The 22190-nt window shown below is 41.6% G+C and overlaps 1 protein-coding gene and 1 non-coding gene across 2 annotated transcripts; one reads left to right on the top strand and one right to left on the bottom strand.

Annotated features, from left to right (window-relative positions):
* Positions 1–8683: 8683 nt before the first annotated feature.
* Positions 8684–13909, bottom strand: LOC109239534. The gene is made up of 2 exons (XM_019406117.1): positions 13751–13909; positions 8684–9687 (listed from the first exon to the last, which is right to left on the bottom strand). The coding sequence occupies exons 1-2, from the start codon at positions 13821–13823 to the stop codon at positions 9035–9037; spliced, it is 726 nt and encodes a 241-aa protein (XP_019261662.1). The 5' UTR covers positions 13824–13909; the 3' UTR covers positions 8684–9034.
* A 63-nt stretch (positions 13910–13972) lies between these two features.
* Positions 13973–14044, top strand: TRNAP-AGG. The gene has a single exon. It is a non-coding gene; the product is annotated as a tRNA-Pro (tRNA).
* The last annotated feature ends 8146 nt before the right edge of the window (positions 14045–22190 follow it).

Here is a 22190-nt window from a genome sequence, read left to right as displayed (position 1 = left end):
GTCGGATCGGGTAAATTCCTCGGGTTCATGGTATCCAACGGGAAATCAAGATCAACCCTAACAAGATCAAAGCAATCGAAGATATCACGGTGGTGGAAAACGTGAAGTCCGTGCAAAGGTTAACCGGGCGCATTGCTGCCCTGGGGCGATTCATCTCGAGGTCCTCCGACAAGAGCCACTGGTTCTTCTTGCTACTGAAGAAGAAGAACAACTTCTCATGGACCCCGGAACGCCAACAGGCCTTGGAGGAACTCAAGATATATCTATCGATCCCACCACTACTTCACACGCCGAAGGCAGACGAACAACTATACATGTACTTAGCAGTATCGGTGATAGCGGTAAGTGGAGTCCTGGTCCGAGAAGAGCAAGGTATGTAATTTCCAATTTACTATGTTAGCAGGACTTTGGGTGAGGCCGTAACTAGGTACCCTCACCTAGAAAAATTGGCGCTCGCTTTGCTAAGCGCCTCTAGGAAACTGAAACCATATTTTCAATGCCATCCTATATGTGTTGTGACTACTTACCCATTGCGAAATATAATGTATAAACCCGAACTCTCTGGACAATTGGTCAAATGGGCCGTGGAAATCAGCGGGTACGATATTGAATATCGACACCGGGCAGCCATTAAATCTCAAATTTTGGCGGATTTCGTGGCCGACTTTACGCAGGCCCTAATACTCGAGGTCGAAAAGGAGTTGTTGGTAAACTCGAGGACGTATTCGGGAATCTGGACCCTCTTTGCGGGCGGCGCCTCGAACGCAAAAGGGTCTGGACTTGGCATCGTGTTGAAGCCACCAACAAGCAATGTAGTTAGACAATCTATTAGGACTATGAAATTGACTAACAACGAGGCCGAATAAGAGGCCATGATTGCAGGTCTCGAACTAGCCAAAAGCTTGGGGGCGGAGGTGATCGAAGCTAAGTGGGACTTCCTCCTCATGTTAAACCAAGTTAATGGGACATTTGAGGTCAGAGAAGAACGAATGCAAAGGTACCTGGATAAGTTGCAGGTAAAATTCCATCGGTTCAAGGAGCGGACTTTGAAACACGTACCTCGGGACCAAAACAGCGAGGCAGATGCCCTTGAAAACTTAGGGTCGTCGGTCGAGGACGACGAGCTCTACTCAGGGGCAGTTGTACATTTCATGAGATCGGTAGTAGAATAATGCCACGCCGAGATAAACTCTACAAGCTTTACTTGGGATTGGAGAAACAAATATGTAGAATATCTGAAGATTGGGAAACTGCCCTTGGATCCAAAAGAATCGAGGGCTCTGCATACAAAGGCAGCCCGTTTTGGCTTTTCCGAAGACAGAACCTTGTTCAGAAGAACGTTCGATGGCCCACTAGCGATATGTCTAGGACCAGGAGATACCGAGTACGTTCTAAGGGAAGTTCACGAGGGCACCTGCGGAAATCATTCAGGCGCCGAATCATTGGTCCGAAAGGTGATTAGAGCCGGCTACTACTGGATCGACATGGAAAATGACGCGAAGGAGTTCGTACAAAAATGTGATGAATGCCAAAGACATGCTTCGATGATTCACCAATCGGGGGAGCTGCTGCATTCAGTTTAGTCACCATGGTCGTTCTTGAAGTGGGGAATGGACATCGTTGGCCCTCTTCCATGGGCACCCAGTAAGGCTCAATTTATATTGTTTATGACTGACTATTTTTCTAAGTGGGTGGAAGCCAGGCACACTAGAAGGTCAGGGAGAAGGAAGTCATCGATTTCATTTGGCACCACATCATATGCCGGTTCGGCATGCCAGCCGAGATCGTGTATGACAACGGGAAACAATTCATCGGCAACAAAGTGACCAAATTTCTCGAAGACCATAAGATCAAAAGGATCCTATCAACACCTTATCACCCTATTGGGAACGGACAGGCAGAATCGACCAACAAGACCATACTCCAAAACCTCAAAAAGAGGTTAACCAACGCCAAAGGAAAATGGAAGGAAATCCTGCCCGAAGTCTTATGGGTATACCGTACGACCTCGAAGTCCAGTACTGGGGCCACCCCGCTCTCGCTGGTTTACGGCGCCGAAGCTCTAATACCGGTCGAAGTCGAAGAACCAAGTCTCAGGTTCCTATATGCAACCAAATAATAGAATGACGAGGCCATGAGTACGAGCCTAGAACCATTAGATGAAAGGCGAGAAGCCGCCCTTGTCCGGTTGGCCGCCCAAAAATAGCGGATCGGGAGATATTACAACCGAAGGACCAACCTTCGACACTTTAATATCGGGGACTTGGTGTTAAGAAGGGTCACACTAAGCACCTGGAATCCGAACGAGGGAAAGTTAGGGCCGAACTAGGAAGGGCCGTACCAAATTCTCGAGGTCACCGGAAAAGGATCGTACAAACTCGGGGCAATGAACGGTGAACGGGTACCGAATAACTAGAACATAACTCACTTGAAGTGATACAACTGCTAAGGTACGACCCCATTCATTCCTTTTTACTTATTTTTGAACCAACACTTGCAGGTAACCAACAAGGAACAGAGCAATTTTTAGGCTTGAAAGAACGTGTTTGCACTCTTTTTCCCTTGAACCGGTTTTGTCCCAAGTGGGTTTTCTGACAAGGTTTTTAACGAGGCAACAGTGGATCGTGCTAACTTAGAATCGAAGGCCGATCATGAATCGGCTTCAAAGATCACGTCAATAGTATCCGAGGCTTCTCTATGATCAACCTCGGACACTTGGGGGGCATTACCCTTGGATAACGACTTTAGAAAGGACAGAGACTTTGTGATTGAACGGTCTCAGCTCGATCGATAAGATTTACTGTAAGGGTCAAACAGTCAAATGAACCGTGCCCGCATCGACTACTCGAGCCTTGGCATAAAGCATGTACCCATGTATAACTATTACGCACAAGAATAAAAAGAAGTCTTTTCCTTGCGGATAAATATCTTGTCCTTTAAAATTTTCCTTACATTTCTTAAGAAATTTCCTACATCCGATCCCCTAAAGTTATCGAGCCCAAGGGCTACCTTAATCCAAGTTTGAACAATCACTCTCACTCGGGTACTGCTGTCCGAAAACAAACTCGGGCGGTTCGAGCTATCGGAGCTCGGGGGCATAAGGCCTATTAGGCAACGCCCAAATTTTTAAGGCTACGGCCATCCCCACTCGGGGACTGTTATCTTAGGCAAGCCTGGATAACTCGGGTTAACGAGCCCACTGGGCAACACCCGAACAAAAAAGGCTACGGCCATATTAAAACGTCTCGGAGACGTCCAAGACCCGTAACAAAAACAGCAAGGCCTTAAAATTTCTTAACCGGATCTAAAGGCTACCTTCGGCAAACTATAATCTAAAAACTTTGGGGAAAAATATTCAGTCACACCGAACCCCCACGATGCCTTAAAAAAATAATGTTGAAAGCAAGGCATGTTCGAACCTCCGAGCATAACAAAACTATTTCATGCTAAGGCATTTTAATCTTTGCAAATATAAATGACAAAGCAAAGGAAAAAAACTCAAAAATTGCTGAAGGGAAGAAAGCTTTATATACATATCAAAAGAATTTTACAAGGGACAAAACAGCCTCGATACAAATTTTTACAAAGGCCAAACTGCCTCAACCAAGAAGTAATACAAAAAGCAAAAAACAAAAATATCTGAAAAGAGCCTAAGTGGCCTAGTCTTTGCCGGAGGCTGCATCATCACCTTCGGGGTCTCCTCCACCCTCGGACTCGCCCAAATCTTCAAAATCTTCATCGTCTTCGGGATAGAACAATTTTTGGCCTCGGCTTCGAGCTCCCTGGCACTCTCAATCTCAGTCGTTAGGTCGAAACCCCGAGCATGAATTTCCTCAAGGGCCTCCCTTCGAGATTTTCGCTTCGTGTACTCGATGATATCCTTTGCTCGAACCTGAGCCGCCTCGGCATCAGCCTTGTAAACGGCCACCATCTCATCGGCATCAACTTTAACCACCTTGGCCTCCGACTTGGTCGTCTCAAGCTCCTTGGCCAGATTTTCTCGATCGGAGACGGCCGAATTTAGCTGAGACTGGAGCTCCTAGATCTTTCTACACCAAGGCCTTTTCCTTTACAGCTCGAAGCTGGACCTTAGTTGAAGCCAATGTGCCCGGGCAGTCTCCATTTTCGAGGGCAATCGCTCCATGTTTCTTTTCCATTCTTTGGCCTCGGCCTATACAGCATCCACCTCTGGCCGGAGCTGCTCGATCTGATCAAGCTTCTGTTGGACCTACGGGTTAGGACCGTTAGTCATTTCCGACTCATCATCACTAACCTCAAATACTCTTCTTACCTGCTCAACCAGGTCAGCATCCTCCTTCCAAGCCATCTCTAGCTCAGCTCGGAGGCTCTTAGCCTCCCCTTCACTTTGCTCACTGAGAAGTTTGTAAGCATCTCTCTTCTCAGTGAGCCCTCGAATCTCGTCCTCATACTGGTTCAGCTTTTCCCAGTATCGTAGAAAAGTCTCGTGATGAAGTACCGAGGCCTACAAACACAGAGAAAGAAGTTACGATCATCTACAAATTGATCTAAATACAAACTAGAAATCATCAAGAGGTATATGAAGTTACCTGGTTTAATGCATGTTGAGCTTCATTGAACAGGCAGGGCGCTTCCACCTCGTTCATCTTGTCTTGGTCCTCCTCGGTCACCAAGCACCAAAGGTAACTGGCCACCCCTATGGGGGCAGAAAGGACTTGGGCATCCTCTGAAATCGAGATAATAATCGATCGATTCCGGTCAAGATCCACGCTTGGATCTGGGAACCGGTTGATTAATTTTAGGCTTGAGAAAGGCCTGCTTGTTCCCGAAGATGGACTCTTCCTCGCCACCTCTAAGTCACCCAATCCGGTGACGTCTTCTGTGGTGGTAGAATCCACGCAATCGAAAAAGCTGCAGAATGGGACGTCCGCTCCATTGGCCCCCTCATTAGGGTAAGGTTTCACTGCCTGAGCCTTGTTGATCATAGATTCAGTGAAAGAAGGTGACTCGGTGATGTCTATCACACCGAGTACATCCTTCGCGGCTCTAACCTCATCCTGGGAAACCTCGACCACGCCCCCCCACATTGGCCTCGACCACGGTCTCCATACTGGCCCCGACCACGACCTCCTCGTCGGCCTCCCTAGCTCGAGGTAGATCGGCCTCGCCTCTCTCTAATCCGGAGGCCCCTCGTCCCTCAAACTGTGATCGCACGCGGGCCACCAGTTCAGAGGCTTCTTCTTCTTCTTCCCCTTCGGATTCGTCCCTCAGCCGATAGAGTGAATCAGAAGGTGGCGTCGAGCGCTGGTACCTTCATTAGGCTTGCACTCCATCTTTCTTTTCGTTTTATTCTTCTATAAGCTCGGAGAACTCAGAGCCCTATTTCTTTCTTCTTATCACCTTGTCTCGGAGCAGGGGACTCGGCGAGGCCGTCCTCATCATCGGATGGAGGCCTCATTGCGACATCCTTGGAAAGACCTGCAAAGGGAAACGAAACGAGTGACACAAAAGAAAACCAAGTGTTGTTCACTCAGGAAAGGAACCTCACCGTGAGAACGGGCCTCCCATCGGCCCTTCGAGAGTTCACGCCATGCGCGCTCGAAATATGGTTTTTATGACACGATGCCCTCGACCCACTCCTTGAGTCGAGGGACTGCATTCGGGACCCGAGCAACAGATGCACCACCACCAATCACCGATAAAAAAATAAGGAAATAAGAGTAAAATAAAATTTTGGGAAAACGGAATTTTACTTACGTTTTGTGTTCCACTTCTTGGGGAACTGCATACAATCTACTCGGATCAGGTTCGAGGTCCTCACTCAGACAAAACAACCTAGCCTCGATCATGATCCTTATCGATGCTAAAGAATGGGGCTTTACTAGCCCGGCGCGTGAGTTTAATCAGCCAGCCCCCCCCCCCCCCCGAAAGAGTTGGGGATTGTATAGACGCATAAGGTGGTCAACAGTGAACGAGGACCCATCGATCTTGCTCACAAAGAACTGGAGAAGGATGACGATTCTCCAAAATGAAGGGTGAATTTGGCCAAGTCACACCTTGTACCTTTTGTAGAAATGGATAATTACCGGGTCCAACGGGCCCAACGTAAAGGGATAAGTGTAAACACTTAAGTATCCCTCGACGTGTATAGTGATATCTTCATCGGGCCCAGGAACCACCACGTCTTTGTCGACCCAGTTGCAATCCTTTTTTACCATGGGAAGAATTTCTTCAGTAATCGAGCAGATGTACCTCAAGACCTTCTCACACCGGCCCGGTACGGGTGATGGTTTTTCAACCTTAAAATCGACGGTCACCGAGCACCCTCCAAGAATGAATGTGCTAAGAGGAGGTTCCACCGCTGGTTCCTCACCGGCCAACCGTGATGTAGAAATAGTTTCTTCTTGGCGAACTGTTCTTGAAGTTTTCTCCATTTCTTTTAAAGATGGAGGAAAGCAAAAGAAGAGGAAGTTAGAGCAGTACGCTTAATGATTTGGGATGGAGACAAATAAAATTCTTCACAAATGTTCTAGAGAAATCAGAGTATAAGTGCTAGAAAATAGAGAAATTGCTAAGAAGCAAGGGTAGAAAGTTTGGAAGTAAAGTTTGAATGGATAAGGAAGGGGGTATTTATAATTTTCAAACGACGGTTCAAATTCGGGAGTGGACGACCAGCAACTGACTAGCATTTAATGCCATTAAGACGTGACTAACGAGACGTTTCGTTCAGTTTGTCGTTTCTGATGCGGAGTATCAAGGTGAGAATCGGAAGCTCATATCATTTCTCATCGTTTACTCTCCGAAAAACGAGGGACTATTTGTATACGTTCGAAATCGGGCTCGCCTACTGCATGACAGATCGGGCTCGGAACGTGGTGGATTGAAGATCGACCCCAAATACCATCCAACCAGAACACGAGGTCAAAATGTCCGTCCTCGAGAGCATCGAGTTCATGATCCCTAAATCGACCCTGATCCCGAACGAGCTCGAGGAAACATTGCCAGTATAACCAACAGAAGACCGAAATAACAGAAGGCCAAAGTATCTGTGACCGGTCGGGTATTACGGCGGGAATCTCGGCATGTATCAATAAGGAACCGGAAAATCAGTAGATTTTTACCTTTTACAGAATTGTACCTAAAGTAGGACTCCCCTACTATATAAAGGGGGTCTGATTACTTGTAAAACACATTGTTGCACGCATTCAGAAGCAATATGCTATTACTTTCTCTTTAAAGTTCTTATTCAATTGTGTCTTGACATTAATCGAAGTGCATTTTATTCAAAGGTGGCTCACCTCCCAAGGTTGTAACTGTTCAATTCGTGTGGTTTGAATTTACCTTATCATACTTTATTTCAATTGCAATTTAATTTATCGTTTTGTATTAATTTAATCCACGTATACTTAAAACCACTTACAAATTCAATTGTTATCCGATTTTAAGGGTAAACAGTTCCAATTATCGAACTATCTGAGCTCTTCTATATTGTAGATTTTCTAATCCAAGAGCAAGTCACACACACACAAAATCATGTGGTATTTTTGTTGCCAAAATCTTATCATAATTCACGTTTCTAAGAATCTATTGCATGCCACTTTGTTGCCAAATCGATTGCCACGTGGACCACACATGAATTGACACATGCGAATGATGATTAGCCAACTCCAAGTCAGACACAGTTATCTCAGCAATGAGTTTCAAAATACCTAAGATTCGGCATTAACTCTTGAACAGTAACAAATCGACCAAGCGTAACGAACGGAATGGGCCGGCCATATTCATAAGGGATGAGGCATGATCTTTGAAGTACTATAAATACTCCTTACCCTCCCCCCCCCCCAACCCCCCCCCTCCTTGTACCAAATTAAAATCTTCATACTCATGCTAATATTATTTCTGAAAAATACATTCTATCTCAAAAGTCTATGCTCGATCGAATCCATCTTGCGAAAGAATATTAATAAGAAGCTCTTACTCTTTTATTGGTTTCATATTATTCTCATTTTCAATTATTTGCTTAATTTATTTATTTCCAATTAACAAATATCTATTTGTTTGAAATGAACTGACTTCTTGTGGCCTAATTTACAAGTGTAATTACCTTAGCCTAACAACCAAATTTTAGGTTAAACATCATGTATGTTAGTTGTGATTTTCCCTAGTTAAATTTTGGGGAAATAAATATCTAGGTAGGTCCCCTGCATTTGAAAAATGGAGCCTGTGCATTTGGGATGGCTATGACTTATCAAAGAGAGTAGATGCAGCTAATCGACCTTCTAGAATTAGCATTTTAGTCATATTGGCAGATTTTTTACTTTTTCTTTTGTCTTAAGCCCTGTATATAGAAACCATTACACCAAGTTTGTGATAGCACGTTGGAGTAATCTTGCTGTATATATACCAAACTTGAGATAAGAACCCACTTGAGAGGGGATGTAGAACAAAAATTAAAACACCTATTAGCTATTTGTTGACATGTTTCACTCTTGTTTGAGAGTAAATTTTAACGAGTACATTTGAGGATTCTACTGAATCATGACCTTCCTTTGAGGGGGAAATTTGGTGAATTTGTAATAGATTTGTATTTGGATGCCTTCAGCAAATCAACAACTATGATAGGGGACGATCCCTTTACTTACAAGTACAGTAATTGTTATTCACAAAATGCGCTTTCTGCACAAGTTGGTGAAAAGCAGCAGAATTGAAATGACTTTGATGTTACTTTTCCCTGAGAGCGTTTTGACAGAGAGTTCGTGAATCAGCCAGCAGCTACTGGCAGAAATACATCACGGTTAATTATCTAAATACATTCTGCATTCTGGCAAGGCATATATCTTTGAATAAATTATTTGATGTTTCAAACAGAATGTGTGGATTCACCACGCTTCACCCGCCCTCTCTTTTCCCCTCTTTTCTAGCACTACCAAAAAAGAAATACGAAAGAAGAGCAGAAAACTGGTTACATATCCAAGCATTGACATTGCTCATCCAAAATGTTATACAATACCTTTAACAAGCTAAACTTCAAATTATTCCCGCAAGGAAATTTCCATCACAAGTTCTTGAAAGCTGATTCATAAGACGGTTTCTGTGGTGTCAACTTTGCCAACAGTGCTTTATTGTGACAATGCTCAGTATCAACGAAATAGAAGTTTCCATCGGCTTTGAATGTCACGAAGGGTCTGTTTGTCTGAGGTGGCTTGATATCTGCAAACTTAATGGTCTTGGGAATAAAAGTTGCCAACCAAGACATCATCTCCACTTCAAAGGTATCTGAACCTGGCTTCCACTTGAGTTTGTGAATGTAAGGGCTTACAAACCAGTGAAGGACAGCAGTAGTAGTTGCACTTATAAATATAACAGAAGATGCAACAGCACCCTTCAGTATCACGTTCATGTCAGGAGATGTCATGAAAGTAATGACAGGACCTAAAGATACAGAGAGGCAACAGGTTGAAAGGGAAAGAAGCTTCACTTTCTTGATAGTGCTTGAGATGGGACCATAGTAGACAATACCAGAGTCCTTTTCATCATTCCCATCTTCTACCCCTTTACGAGGACCAATACTGATCTTGCTGTCTCCTTGTGATGCAGAGGATTCAGCTAGCCATCTTTTATGGACCGCAGCTGGCTGTGTCACATAACTAGTTTCAGTTCTAGCACCATAGACCTGTGACAAGATTCCAGGTCTGCCCAATCGACAAGCTGAAAAGGTCATTTGCGTCAGGAAGCAGCAGATATAGTATAATCATCAGGAATTATAGCCTGTTTGGCCAAGCTTCTTTTTGGCCAAAAGTGCTTTTGGCAAGCTTCTTTTTGGCCAAAAGCACTTTTTTTGGCCAAAAGCACTTTTGGCCAAAAATTGAGGCGTTTGGCCAAGCTTTTGGAAGGAAAAAAAGTGCTTTTGAGGAGAAGCAGAAAAAAGTAGTTTCTCTCCAAAAGCACTTTTGAGAAAAATACACTTAAAAGCAGTTTTTTAAAGCTTGGCCAAACACTAATTGTTGCTCAGAAGTGCTTTTCAAACTAATTAGCCAAACACAAACTGCTTCTCACCAAAAGTACTTTTGAGAAAAGCACTTTTAAAAAAAACACTTCTCAAAATAAGCTGATTTTTGCAGCTTGGCCAAACGGGCTATTAGTCACATAAAAGATGCAGTTAGACTAGTTAAGAAAGACTTAGCAACTGGAAAAAAGAGTAACTAAAATTGAAGGCGAAAAGGGGGTAAACTACACTGTTCGACATCTTTTGTAACTCTTTCCTTCTAAACATGTTCCAAAATGTTGTCAATCTCCAAAAATTGGTTCCTTTTTTTCTAAAAGGATGTCACATACGAGCTCATTTGCAGCAGATTAACACCATACACTTCTCTTAGTATTTTAAAGTAATGCAGAAAACACACAGAAAACTCTCGTCGTCTAAAACACATATGCCATAGATTATATGGAAGAGAATAAATCTAAGTATGAGTTCATCAATATGGTATTGCTGTTTTACAGCTTTGGAGACCTCTTCAAAGAAGCTTGGTATTTCCTTTGTTGTTAACTCTGGTTCTTGATGTAACACCGGGGATTTAAATAATAGAAATAACAAGGAAAATGCCCTAGAAGGCATGTATGGGGCGATACATGTAAGATGAAATTTCACTCTGTGGAGGCGCTCTATCGTGCATAAGGTCACTAGTAATGCACCTCCCACCCCCACCCCAAGAAATTCAAAAACTTCTACTGCTCTACCTATCACTTGTGTGTGTGCTCCCAGAGTAAGAGGAACCTTCTAGGGCAACAGGACTCTTTTGCAACTTCTGTGCATGTTAACTTCTATGTATTAAACCAGAGTGGTTTATGAAGCAATTATACAAAGCAGAACAACAAAGGAGGTTTCTCCATGAATTTGAAACAGATATGTGCAGTTTTACTTTTTCAAGAGAAAGCACAAAAAAGCAACATACTTTTGACGGAATTAAAGTGAAAAGCAAAAGGTGAAAGGAAAATTACCTGAAATATATGAACCTAGTACTTAAAACATCAAATTGCATTTAACATTACTAATTTAAGCACACGGTATACGTCGATAACAATATCGATCCAACAACTAGAATTAAACATATTAGATCTGATTTCTTTTTTAAATTTTGGGTAACCGAGAAATCCATGAGGGTCAATGGGATACGCTTCGAAACTCGGTGGATGATAGGTCCGTTGCTCTACCATTCTCCACTTAAACACCATGCTTTTGTTTGAGGCGAGCTTTTGTCTGAGGCCCAATAGTCTTGATTTCAATAAGCCATTGAAAGATAACTTCAACCGTTAAATTAATTTATACATTTTCAAGTAATCAAGTGCGAAAAAGAATTCATTTGCAGCGTTTAGTTTCATATTTGATTGTTTTAACTACTACACCAAGAGAGTAGAAGTGAATAGAAAAGAGAAACCCAGATTCAGAAATGGAAGAGAAGAGACTCACACACTAAAAGAAGAAGAAAGAGCCAATATTTGAAGAAAAAGAAGAAATAAGTAAATCAGAAAGTAGACAAGAAACAAAATTAGTAGAAAAAGAAGCACTACAAATTCGAAAAGAAGAAACGACATGGACAACAAAGAGAAAGTTGAAGCGCATATGAAGAACAGCCCTAATACTTGAACAGTAAACAGACCCTTTTTCTTTCCTTTTCCTCATTTTTTTTCATCTTTTAAAGTGGCATCGAAAGAACCACGGCTTCTCGTCGGGATCGCATCACTTCGCCTATGAAGGGAGAACCCTCACTTCACATAAATGTGCTGCTTTAGACAACGAAACAATGGCTTTTAATAACACGGAAACAGCTAGTCAATACTTTGAACCCAGATGTTTCACTGCCCTTTATTCATAAAATGCTTTTTTTTTAGGGGGGGGGGGGGGGTGGGGGGGGGGTAGGTGGGGGGGAGAGCAATAAATGATGCCCATTTTCTTATTGGATCTAGGCTTCCCAGGTCTAGCTTACTCATGAATGCAAAGCCTTTGAAATCTGTTAAAACTTGCTTCCAACATGAAACAGAGTACTTTATGTTACCTGGGGCGGCCCTGGGCCAGAGCTTTGCTCCAGGATAGCTTTGAACATCTTGACACAGTGAAGTATACAAACTTATAACTGGAGATAATTAATCCCCACGAAAGCCTACTGAGTTCCTATGACAGAACCCATAGGCAGTGAGGGGCGCACACCTTAATACGTTAATGCTTATATTGAAACGTCAACTACGTGATGTAAAGCCTTAATGTGAGGCCCTTATCCTGCAGCACCGAGTTTCAGGTCTTAAGCAGGCTTTTAACAACACTGTCTATACCGATTATCTTACGTCATCTTCTCCATTCTTTCTTAACCAACCACCATATTCTAAATCCTTTTGGACTCCAAAGGACATCAAAAGTAGGCCAAAGATCTCTTTTTTGTTTACCAATCCACATTTCTAAAGAAAAGAAAAGTCAATCCAGAAAAATTCTCTCTATTTATAACTCTTGCTAGAATATCATATATCTATGACCTGACCAAAAAGTCCCAGAAGAAGAACTATGGTACCTTCGCTGTCTTGCAGTTCTGAGTGCGCATTGCAAGACTTGCTTCGAGGCTCTAATAATATTTAACAGAGTAAGAGAATATTTACTCTTGGGTAACGAACTTCTAAATAGTGATCGGACAGAAGCAGATTTGCTGAATAAACAGCCATTAAACATAATGCTGAACTAATCCAAGACTCACAAGATCCATTGCAAGTCAAACTGGAGAAAAGTGCTCCTGAACCAGCAGAACCAAAAGCTAATTGGTCAAGAATAGAAGAAAACCAAGATGAACAAAAAAAATATGAAAAGCCACACCCTTGGGAATGTGCTATTGGATGGATTGACCAGACACATCTCACTAAGAAAGTTTTAGCTATTCTCTACATCAGAACTCTACAAGTGAATCCCGGAACTTTGACTGCTAGTCCTTAATTAACAGTATAGACCATTTCTATGGATTTGTCCAGAGGTGCTTGTTGAGGACTACTAGTGCGAATCATATGGTCCAAAGAGTACAGTATCTTTAAAGTAGTGCTTCCTACAGGCATGTGAAGAATTTCTCTTCTGCTTAGTACAAGGAAAGCAGATGTTAATATATGTCGTAAGATAGTCATCCATTTACCCATAAAAGGAAGCTCTATGTATTGGGGAAGGCGAAAACCGAATAACATGCTCATCAATCCTTATTATATCCTCTCATGGCTTTCTATATCATTCCTCCTCAAATATGTCTTATAACAAGTTATCCAGGAAATCTATATGAAGTCATGGCCCATGGATATGATGTATGCTTGTCTCTTAATGAAAATCTTGTGTATAAGAAAAGCGCCAATTTGTGTTTGCATTGCTCATTTATGACATCCTCGTGATTAGTTTAATTACAGTATGTTTTGATACTGTAAAGGCACAAAAGATAGTATTAGGGTTTGTAGTTCTTCTGACAGATTTGATAAGTACTTCAAGTTTCACCTCAATTAACTATTTTTTCTTCTTTCACAAAATCATTTCACCTCAAAAAAATATATTTAGGAATAACGTCATCGAATGATAGTTAAAAGCTCCGGAAAAAAACTGGACAAATAAGTAAGTGAGTGTACATTCATAGATCAGAAAAACATAGAAGTGCTCATTTCATATCTAAGCGACAAACTAGGTCATCGCATATACACGAGAGAAAAGTTAATGAAAGGGGCAAACAATACAGAAATGAAAGAGGAGGAAGAAAATAACCTGAGTGCAAGTGCCTGGACTTGAGATGGGGAGCTTGAGACCGAACCAAATGAAGAAGTGCTCCTCTCGCCATTGTTTTTACAGCTTTAGTTTTTGATTCACAACTACTGGGGATCTTAAACCCCTTCTTATGAGGGTTTTGAGCTTTGGTTGCTAGGTGTTCTGGGGTTTAACTTACTAAAGATTCTTTAAATAAGATTTCAAACAGAACAGTAAACAAAAGGGCATTTGGTCTAGTGGTATGATTCTCGCTTAGGGTGCGAGAGGTCCCGAGTTCAATTCTCGGAATGCCCCTTTCCTGCGTTGTGACTTTTTTAAACTTGTTTTGATAGATCGGAAGAAAAAAAAAAAGATAAAGTTTTTTATTCTTCCAAATTTCAGTTTATGAAAATAAAAATTGTATATACTCCTTGTTTAATTACTTTATGGTAAAGTTTTACAATTTTGTTTAAGTTTGCTTCTTTCAGAGTTTCATGTCTTTCTCTCTCTTCTTCTTTTTTTCTTTTTTGGCTAATTGAAGCCGATGTTGGAAAAAATTGAATACACTTGTATCTCTCATATTCTTGGGGCATTTGCATCTATACTCGCTTTTTGTGCCACATTTTAATCTGTGCCCGCTTTGCAAAAAAATTGCAAGCGTACCCGCTTTTTCACATAACTTCAGCACACGGGGCTGAAGTAGCAAAGGCAATTACACAAAACTTCAGCATTTTAGTAGCCGGGCCTGAAGTTCAGCTCTAGAGCTGAAGTTTTTTTTTTTAAACTCGTCGAAGTTTGCCAGTTATAAAATAAAAACTTCAGCTCTAGAGCTGAAGTTTTATTTTATAAGTTTTTGTTTAGTAACCGGGAAACTTCAGCTCTAGAGCTGAAGTTTGCCAGTTATAAAATAAAAACTTAAGCTTTAGTGCTGAAGTTTTTGTTTAGTAACCCGGAAACTTCAGCTCTAGAGCTGAAGTTTTTGTTTAGTAACCCGAAAATCCCAGTTATAAAGGGAAGCTGAAGTTTTTTAAAAAATGGGTACGGATGCAAACAAAAAGACAAAGCGGCTACAGGTTAAAAAGGGGTCGTGCAATTTTTACCATATTTTTCTTCTAACGACTTTCAGTTCAATGGGTCAAGCACTTATTTTGATAGATGTCGTGGTTCTCAAACTTCTTGTCAAGTTTAGAAGTTGAAAAACAAAATATTTAAAGTTTTTATTTTTTAAAATTTTAATTTCTGCAAATAAAAACTATATTATTTATCTATACTCATTGTTTAGTTACTTTATACTTTATAGTAGAGTTTCACTAACTTTGTTTCGGTTTGTCGCTTCTTTCGGCATTTTCTGTTTTTCTCTCTCTTTTTCTTTTTTTTTTCTTCCTTTTTTGGCTAATTGAAGTCTAAATTAAATGTTGAAAGAAATTAAAAATTCACTAAAACTATATTTCTTCTATTCTTTTCCTCACGACTATCAGCTCAAGTGCTTAATGGCTTGCTCTTTATTTGTTGGATTAAGTTTGTTGCTTGAATTTTTATCACGAACGTGAAGCTTAACTTTGACTACGGACGTGGAGGTAGCTCTGATCATCACATGAGGGGAAGGCTTCTTGATATAAGAAAGATTTACGGATCACCACTAGAGAGGAATGCTTCTTGATATACGTGACACTTATCGATCACCACCGGAGAGGAAAGCTTCTTAACATACAATAACTTGTGGATCACCAATGGATAAGAAGACTTCTTGATGTATGTATTTTTTATTTTCTTCTAACACTTTTTTATCTTATGAAGATCCGTGTTTATAGTTATAAAGGAAAAAAGTTAATGAATACATGCTCTTTTTTCTTTACTCACTTTAGTAATCAAACCTATCATATTATGTGATAAGACTACATTTGATTGGTTGAACCATATCATTCAGATACTTGGCAGCATTTGATTGATTTTTATATTGACTTGGCATGACTCGCTCATGTGGCATGATTTTGTTGGCTTTTGATTTGACTTGGGGGCACAATGTCATTTAATACCTAGCATGGAGTTTGAGCTAACGAAGTGGATTTAAAAATTGAAGCCCATCTAGAAGCTCATTTGTAAGTAATCCTTATTTAGGGCGGGTAATATACAAAACTAGGACAATTTTGATAAATAAGTTTCAAATATTGTATAAGAAGGAAAAAATCCCTTTAACAATCAATTTAATTATATTAGCCCATAATATAGATTAATATGAATTAAATTTATGCCATAATTTAAATTATTTATGAATTTAAATTCAATAAAAGTTGAATGTCTACAGCCGAATACTCGAGGTGAAAGATTCAATTAATCGGAGATTTCACCTATAGCCAGCACATCCGACTCAAATGGGCATCACTCATGCGTATCAAGCCATTCTTGCCATTGCATTCATAGAACCTCCTTTGTGTCTATAGTCATTATTTAGTTATATTTAAATGATATGTTGATAATGAGCAATATTACCAAGCGCATGTTTACTGATAAGTTTGAGCATTATTATTGGATTCATAGTTAATATACACATGCATACCCCCATATAAAACTAACAGACAATGTATAGAATTTGAAGTGGGTATTATAAAGCTAACACTAGCTTGCTATATACGTGTTGGCATTTTTATTAATTAATCAACATGCTTATTAGGTATTTCGTCAACTTCTGATGAGGTTTTCGACCATTTTGATTTTCATCGGCTTCTGATGAGTTTGATTTTTCTGAGCAATGTTAAGAATGTTAAGTGACAGAATTTTGTTTTTTTTTTTTTTGTAATAATATGACAGAAGTTAAATTAACAACTTTACCAGAAAAAATTGTAAGTTAATGTAAGATAGTTTGTTATTTTGAAATTGGGAAGTGTGGATTGTTCCCACATACGAAGAGAAAAATTTCTTTTCGAGCCTTTTAAGCACTTGTCACTTTCATGTCTTTGATTTATGACACATGCTTTTAAGTATGCACAATTAAGTACACTATATATTTATCACGATCCAAGCTCTCCCCGTTGTGACGGCACCTAGTCCCTACGACTAGGTAAGCCTAACATTTGCGGAAAAAGAAATGAAAACACAAAAGCTAACAACTAACAACAAAATTTTAATAACAAATTAAGATGCCACTCGGCATATACAACAATCACTCTTGCAATGTACATAAACTCTCCCAAAACTCGAAACATCGTAAGTCACTAACTACAGAAAGAAAATAGTATTTCTATTCTCCAGAGTCTAACAAAAGGAAATACAAGAAGTGCTTGATATGGGGAAGAGTAGAAAGGGACTCCGAGGTCTGCGGACGCGGAAGATATACCTTGAAGTCTCTAAAGCTGTCTCGCCTCACTGATAATGCGGCTGATAAGCGGTACCTGGATCTGCACACGAAAAACATGTGCAGAGAAGGGCATGAGTACATAACAACGGTACCCTGTAAGTGCCAAGCATAACCTCGGTCGAGTAGTGACGAGATCAAGTCAGGGCCCTACTGGTATATATATATATAATAAAATAAGACAGAATGAAATATCGCAGTAAAAAAAAGATACTAAAATTTAACAAGAATGTAATCATAGAAAGGCAATAGCTCAAAACGCATAGATAACAACAGGGGATCTCTCAGGATACCGTCCCGTAGTCCAAATGTAAATGTGCATGGGGATCTCCCGGAATACCGTTCCTTAGTCCCAAAGTAAATATGCAAGACAGAAGGATCTCCCGAAATACCGTTCCGTAGTCCCAAAGTAAATATGCAGTGCAGGGGGATCTCCTAGAATACTGTTCCGTAGTCCCAAAGTAAATAGGCAGCTCTACCAACAGAAATAATAGTTACAGCAAGAAAAACCTACAATTTAGACTAAGTTCGAGTCAAGGAAAAACATGAATTTCACTAAACATGATGCACAGAGTTCAGATAGGCAGCTAAGGCACGTAGGCATGTTATTCTAAACTAAACAGGATAGTTACATATGCTAGTGTAGCTCAAATAAGGAGAAACAGGTTATTACTTAGTCAAAAACAGAGTTTTACAACAAATAGCCCGTGTACGTACTCGTCACCTCACGTACACGGCGCCCACATATCAAAAACAATACAAAATCCTAATGGGAGTTCCCTTACACAAGGTTAGGCAAGCCACTTACCTCGAACCAAGCTCAAATCAGTCCGTAACAATTCTCTTCTCAGGAATATTTTGACTCCGAATGGCCCAAATCTAGCCAACATCAATTACATAACATAAATATAACTACAAGGAACTAATCTAGATAATGAAATCAAAGCTAAAGCAAGAAATTAGAAAAACCGCTCAAAAAGCCTCCCTGGGACCACGCCTTGTAATTGGGTAAAAGTCATAAATTACGAACACCCATTCACTCACGAGTTCACTCTAACCAAAAAATTTCAAATCCGATACCAAAATCTCGATCAAAACCCCAAAATTCGCCCTAAGAACTTTTCTCAAATTTTCCACCACAAATCCGAAATTAAATGATAAAATTAATGATAGATTAGTGGGATATAACCAAAAACAAGTTAAGAATCATTAACCAATTGATATCTCTGAAAATTCCTCAAAATCTCGTCCAAATCCGAGCTCCCAAACTCAAGTTTTGCCAATATGGCCAAACCCTCATTTTTGAAATCTTATATTCTTCCCAGGTGCTCACGCTACGCGATCGCGGAACAACTCATGCGATTGCGTAGAATGAAATTCCAACCGTTTAAAAAAAACATACTACGCGAACGCGAATACCTGCTCGCTAACACGTACCACTGCCAAGCTGACCTATGTGATCGTGTAACACTCCACGTGACCGCGTAGAGTAAATCCTCTCATTGCCCAGTCTCCTCTCTTCTACATTGCGAACGCGGAATGGACTATGAGTTCGCGTATCAATGGTCAAGAAAACTTCGCGATCGCGTTCTTGCTCTTGCGATCGCATAAAACAAAAAGGGGACTATCTAATTCAAAGCGTCGTGATCGCGTCTACCTCTACGGATCGCATAAGAGAAAACCAGTAACTGAAAACACCAGTAAATTCTACACTCTTTCAAGTCCAAAAACTAGTCCATTAACCACCCGAGGCCCCCGGGACTCCAACTAAACATACCAACAAGTCCTAAAACACCATACGAACTTAGTCGAGCCCTTAAATCACATCAAACAATGCTAAAATCACGAATCACCCTCCAATCCAAATTTAAGGAACTTGAAACTTCAAATTCCCACAACTGATGCCGAAACCTATCAAACCACGTCCGAATGACCTCAAATTTTGCACACAAGTCATATTCAACATTACGGACCTACTCCAACTCCCCGAATTGGAATCCGACCTCGATATCAAAAATTCCACTGCCGGTCAAAATCTTCAAAAATTCGACTTCCGCCATTTCAAGCCTAAGTAAGCTACAGACCTCCAAAATACAATCCGGACACGCCCCTAAGCCTAAAATCATTCAACAGAGCTAACAGAATCGATGGAACTCCATTCCGGAGTCATCTTCACACAGTTCCGACTACTGTCTAAATCCTAAGAGTTAAGCTTCCATTTAGGGACTAAGTGTCCCAAAACACTCCAAAAACCAAAACAAAACCTCCCAGCAAGTCACAGTAGTAGAAATAGATACGGGGGAACCAGTTAATAGGGAATCGGGGCTATAACTCTCAAAACGACCGACCGAGTCGTTACATCCTCCCCCTCTTAAAACAATCGTTCGTCCTCGAACGAGCATAGAGACATACCTGAAGTGGTGAAAAGATGAGGATAACGGTTGCACATATCCTGCTCGGTCTCCAAGTTGCCTCCTCGACCGGCTGACCCCTCCACTGAACCTTCATCGAAGCAATGTTCTTTGACCTCGACTTTCGAACCTACCTGTCCAAAATAGCCACTGGTTCCTTAACATATGATAGATCCGTGTCCAACTGGACTGAGCTGAAATATAATATATGAGACAGATCACCCTGATACTTCCGGAGCATAGAAACATGAAATACTGGGTGAACTCCTGCTAGACTGGGAGGCAAGGCAAGCTCATAAGCAACCTCCCCAACTCGCCGCAACACCTCAAATGGACCAATGAACTTAGGGCTCGGCTTGCCCTTCTTTCCGAACCTCATAGCGCCCTTCATAGGTGAAACCCGAAGAAGGACCCGCTCTCCGACCATGAATGCGACATCGCGAACCTTCCGATCCGCATAACTCTTCTGTCTGAATTGGGCTGTGCGAAGTCTATCCTGAATCACCTTAACCTTCTCCAAGGCATCCTGAACCAAGTCCGTACCCAATAATCTGGCCTCGACCAGCTCGAACCAACCCACTGGGGACCGACACCGCCTACCATACAGAGCCTCATAGTGCCATCTGAATGCTGGACTGATAACTGTTATTGTATGCAATCTTCGCGAGGGGCAAGAACCTCCAAACTCCATCACATACGCACGGAGCATATCCTCCAGAATCTGAATAGTGCGCTCGAACTATCCGTCCATCTGAGGGTGAAATGTTGTGCTCAACTCCACCCAAGTACCTAACTCATGCTGTACGGCCCTCCAGAATCGTGATGTAAACTACGTACCCCGGTCAGAGATGGTAGATATCGGCACGCCATGAAGTCTGACAATCTCGCGGATATAAACTCGAGCCAGCTGCTCGGAAGAATAGGTAGTCATCACAGGAAGAAATGAGCTGACTTGGTCAGCTTATCCACAATCACCCAAACTGCATCAAACTTCCGCTGAGTCCGTGGGAGTCCAACAACGAAATCCATAGTGATCCGCTCCCATTTCCACTCTGGAATCTCTAACTTCTAAAGCAATCCACCCTGCCGTTGATGCTCATACTTCACTTGCTGACAATTTAGACACCGGGCTACATATTCTACTATGTCCTTCTTCATTCTTCGCCACCAATAATGCTGCCTCAAGTCCTGTTACATCTTCGTGGCACCCGGATGAATGGAGTACCCCGAGTTGTGAGCCTCTTGAAGAATCAACTCACGCAAGTCGTCTACATTGGGCACACATAGCCTGACATGCATCCTCAATGCACCATCCTCCCCAATAGTAACCTCCTTAGGATCACCGTGTTGAACTGTATCCTTAAGGACAAGCAGATGGGGGTCATCATACTGACGCTCCCTGATACGATCATAAAGAGAAGACTGGGAGTCCACACAAGCCAAAACTAGACTCGGCTCAGAGATACCCAATCTGACAAACTGGTTGGCCAAGGCCTGAACATCCAATGCAATGGCCTCTTTGCTGCTGGTAAATATGCTAAGCTCCCCAAACTCTCCGCCCTGTGACTCAAGGCATCGGCCACCACATTGGCCTTCCTGGGGTGGTATAGAATAGTGATATCATAATCCTTAAGCAACTCTAACCACCTCCGCTGATGCAAATTGAGGTCCTTATGCTTGAACAAATGATGCAAACTTCGGTGATCGGTGTATATCTCACAAGGGACACCGTACAAATAATGCCTCCAAATCTTCAAGGCATGAACAATAGCTGCTAACTCAAGGTCGTGGACATGATAATTCTTTTCATGCACCTTCAGCTGTTTGGACGTGTAGCCAATCACCCTACGGTCCTGCATCAACACCGTGCCTAGATCAACTCGTGACGCATCGCGATAAATAGTATAAGACCCCGAACCTGTAGGCAACCAATACTAGGGTTGTAGTCAAAGCTGTCTTGAGCTTTTGGAAGCTTTCCTCACACTCTTCCGTCCACCTTAACGGAGCACCCTTCTAGGTCAGCCTAGTCATATATGCTGCAATAGATGAGAATCCCTCCACAAATCGACGGTAATACCCCGCCAAACCAAGGAAGCTCCGGATCTCTGTGGTTGAGGATGGTCTGGGCCAACTCTGTACCGCTTCCACTTTCTTCGGATCCACCTTGATCCCTTCACTCGATACCACGTGACCCAAAAATGCCACTGAATCCAACCATAACTCACATTTTGAGAACTTTGCATATAACTTCTTCTCTCTCAAGGTCTGAAGCACAGTCCTCGGGTATTGCTCATGATCTTCCCGACTCCGAGAGTACACCAGAATGTCTTCAATAAAGACAATGATGAATGAGTCGAGATAGGGCCGAAATACACTGTGCATCAAATGCATAAATGTTGTTGGGGCATTGGTCAGCCCAAATGACATCAAAAGGAACTCGTAATGACCATACCGAGTCTTGAAAGTAGTCTTCGGGATATCTGGCACTCGAATCTTCAACTGATGATAACCTAAGCGCAAGTCAATCTTGGAAAACACTCTGGCACCCTGCAACTGATCAAATAGGTCATCAATACGAGGCAAAGGATACCTGTTCGTCACTGTGACTTTGTACAACTGACGATAATCAATACACATACGCATAGAACCATCATTGAACAAGACAGGAGCACCCCAAGGTGACACACTGGGCCGAATG

This window comes from Nicotiana attenuata, unplaced genomic scaffold (genome assembly GCF_001879085.1).
Source record: "Nicotiana attenuata strain UT unplaced genomic scaffold, NIATTr2, whole genome shotgun sequence".
NCBI lineage: Eukaryota > Viridiplantae > Streptophyta > Magnoliopsida > Solanales > Solanaceae > Nicotiana > Nicotiana attenuata.
The sequence above is the reverse complement of the archived record's forward strand: the minus strand, read 5'-3'. Positions and strand labels throughout refer to the sequence as shown.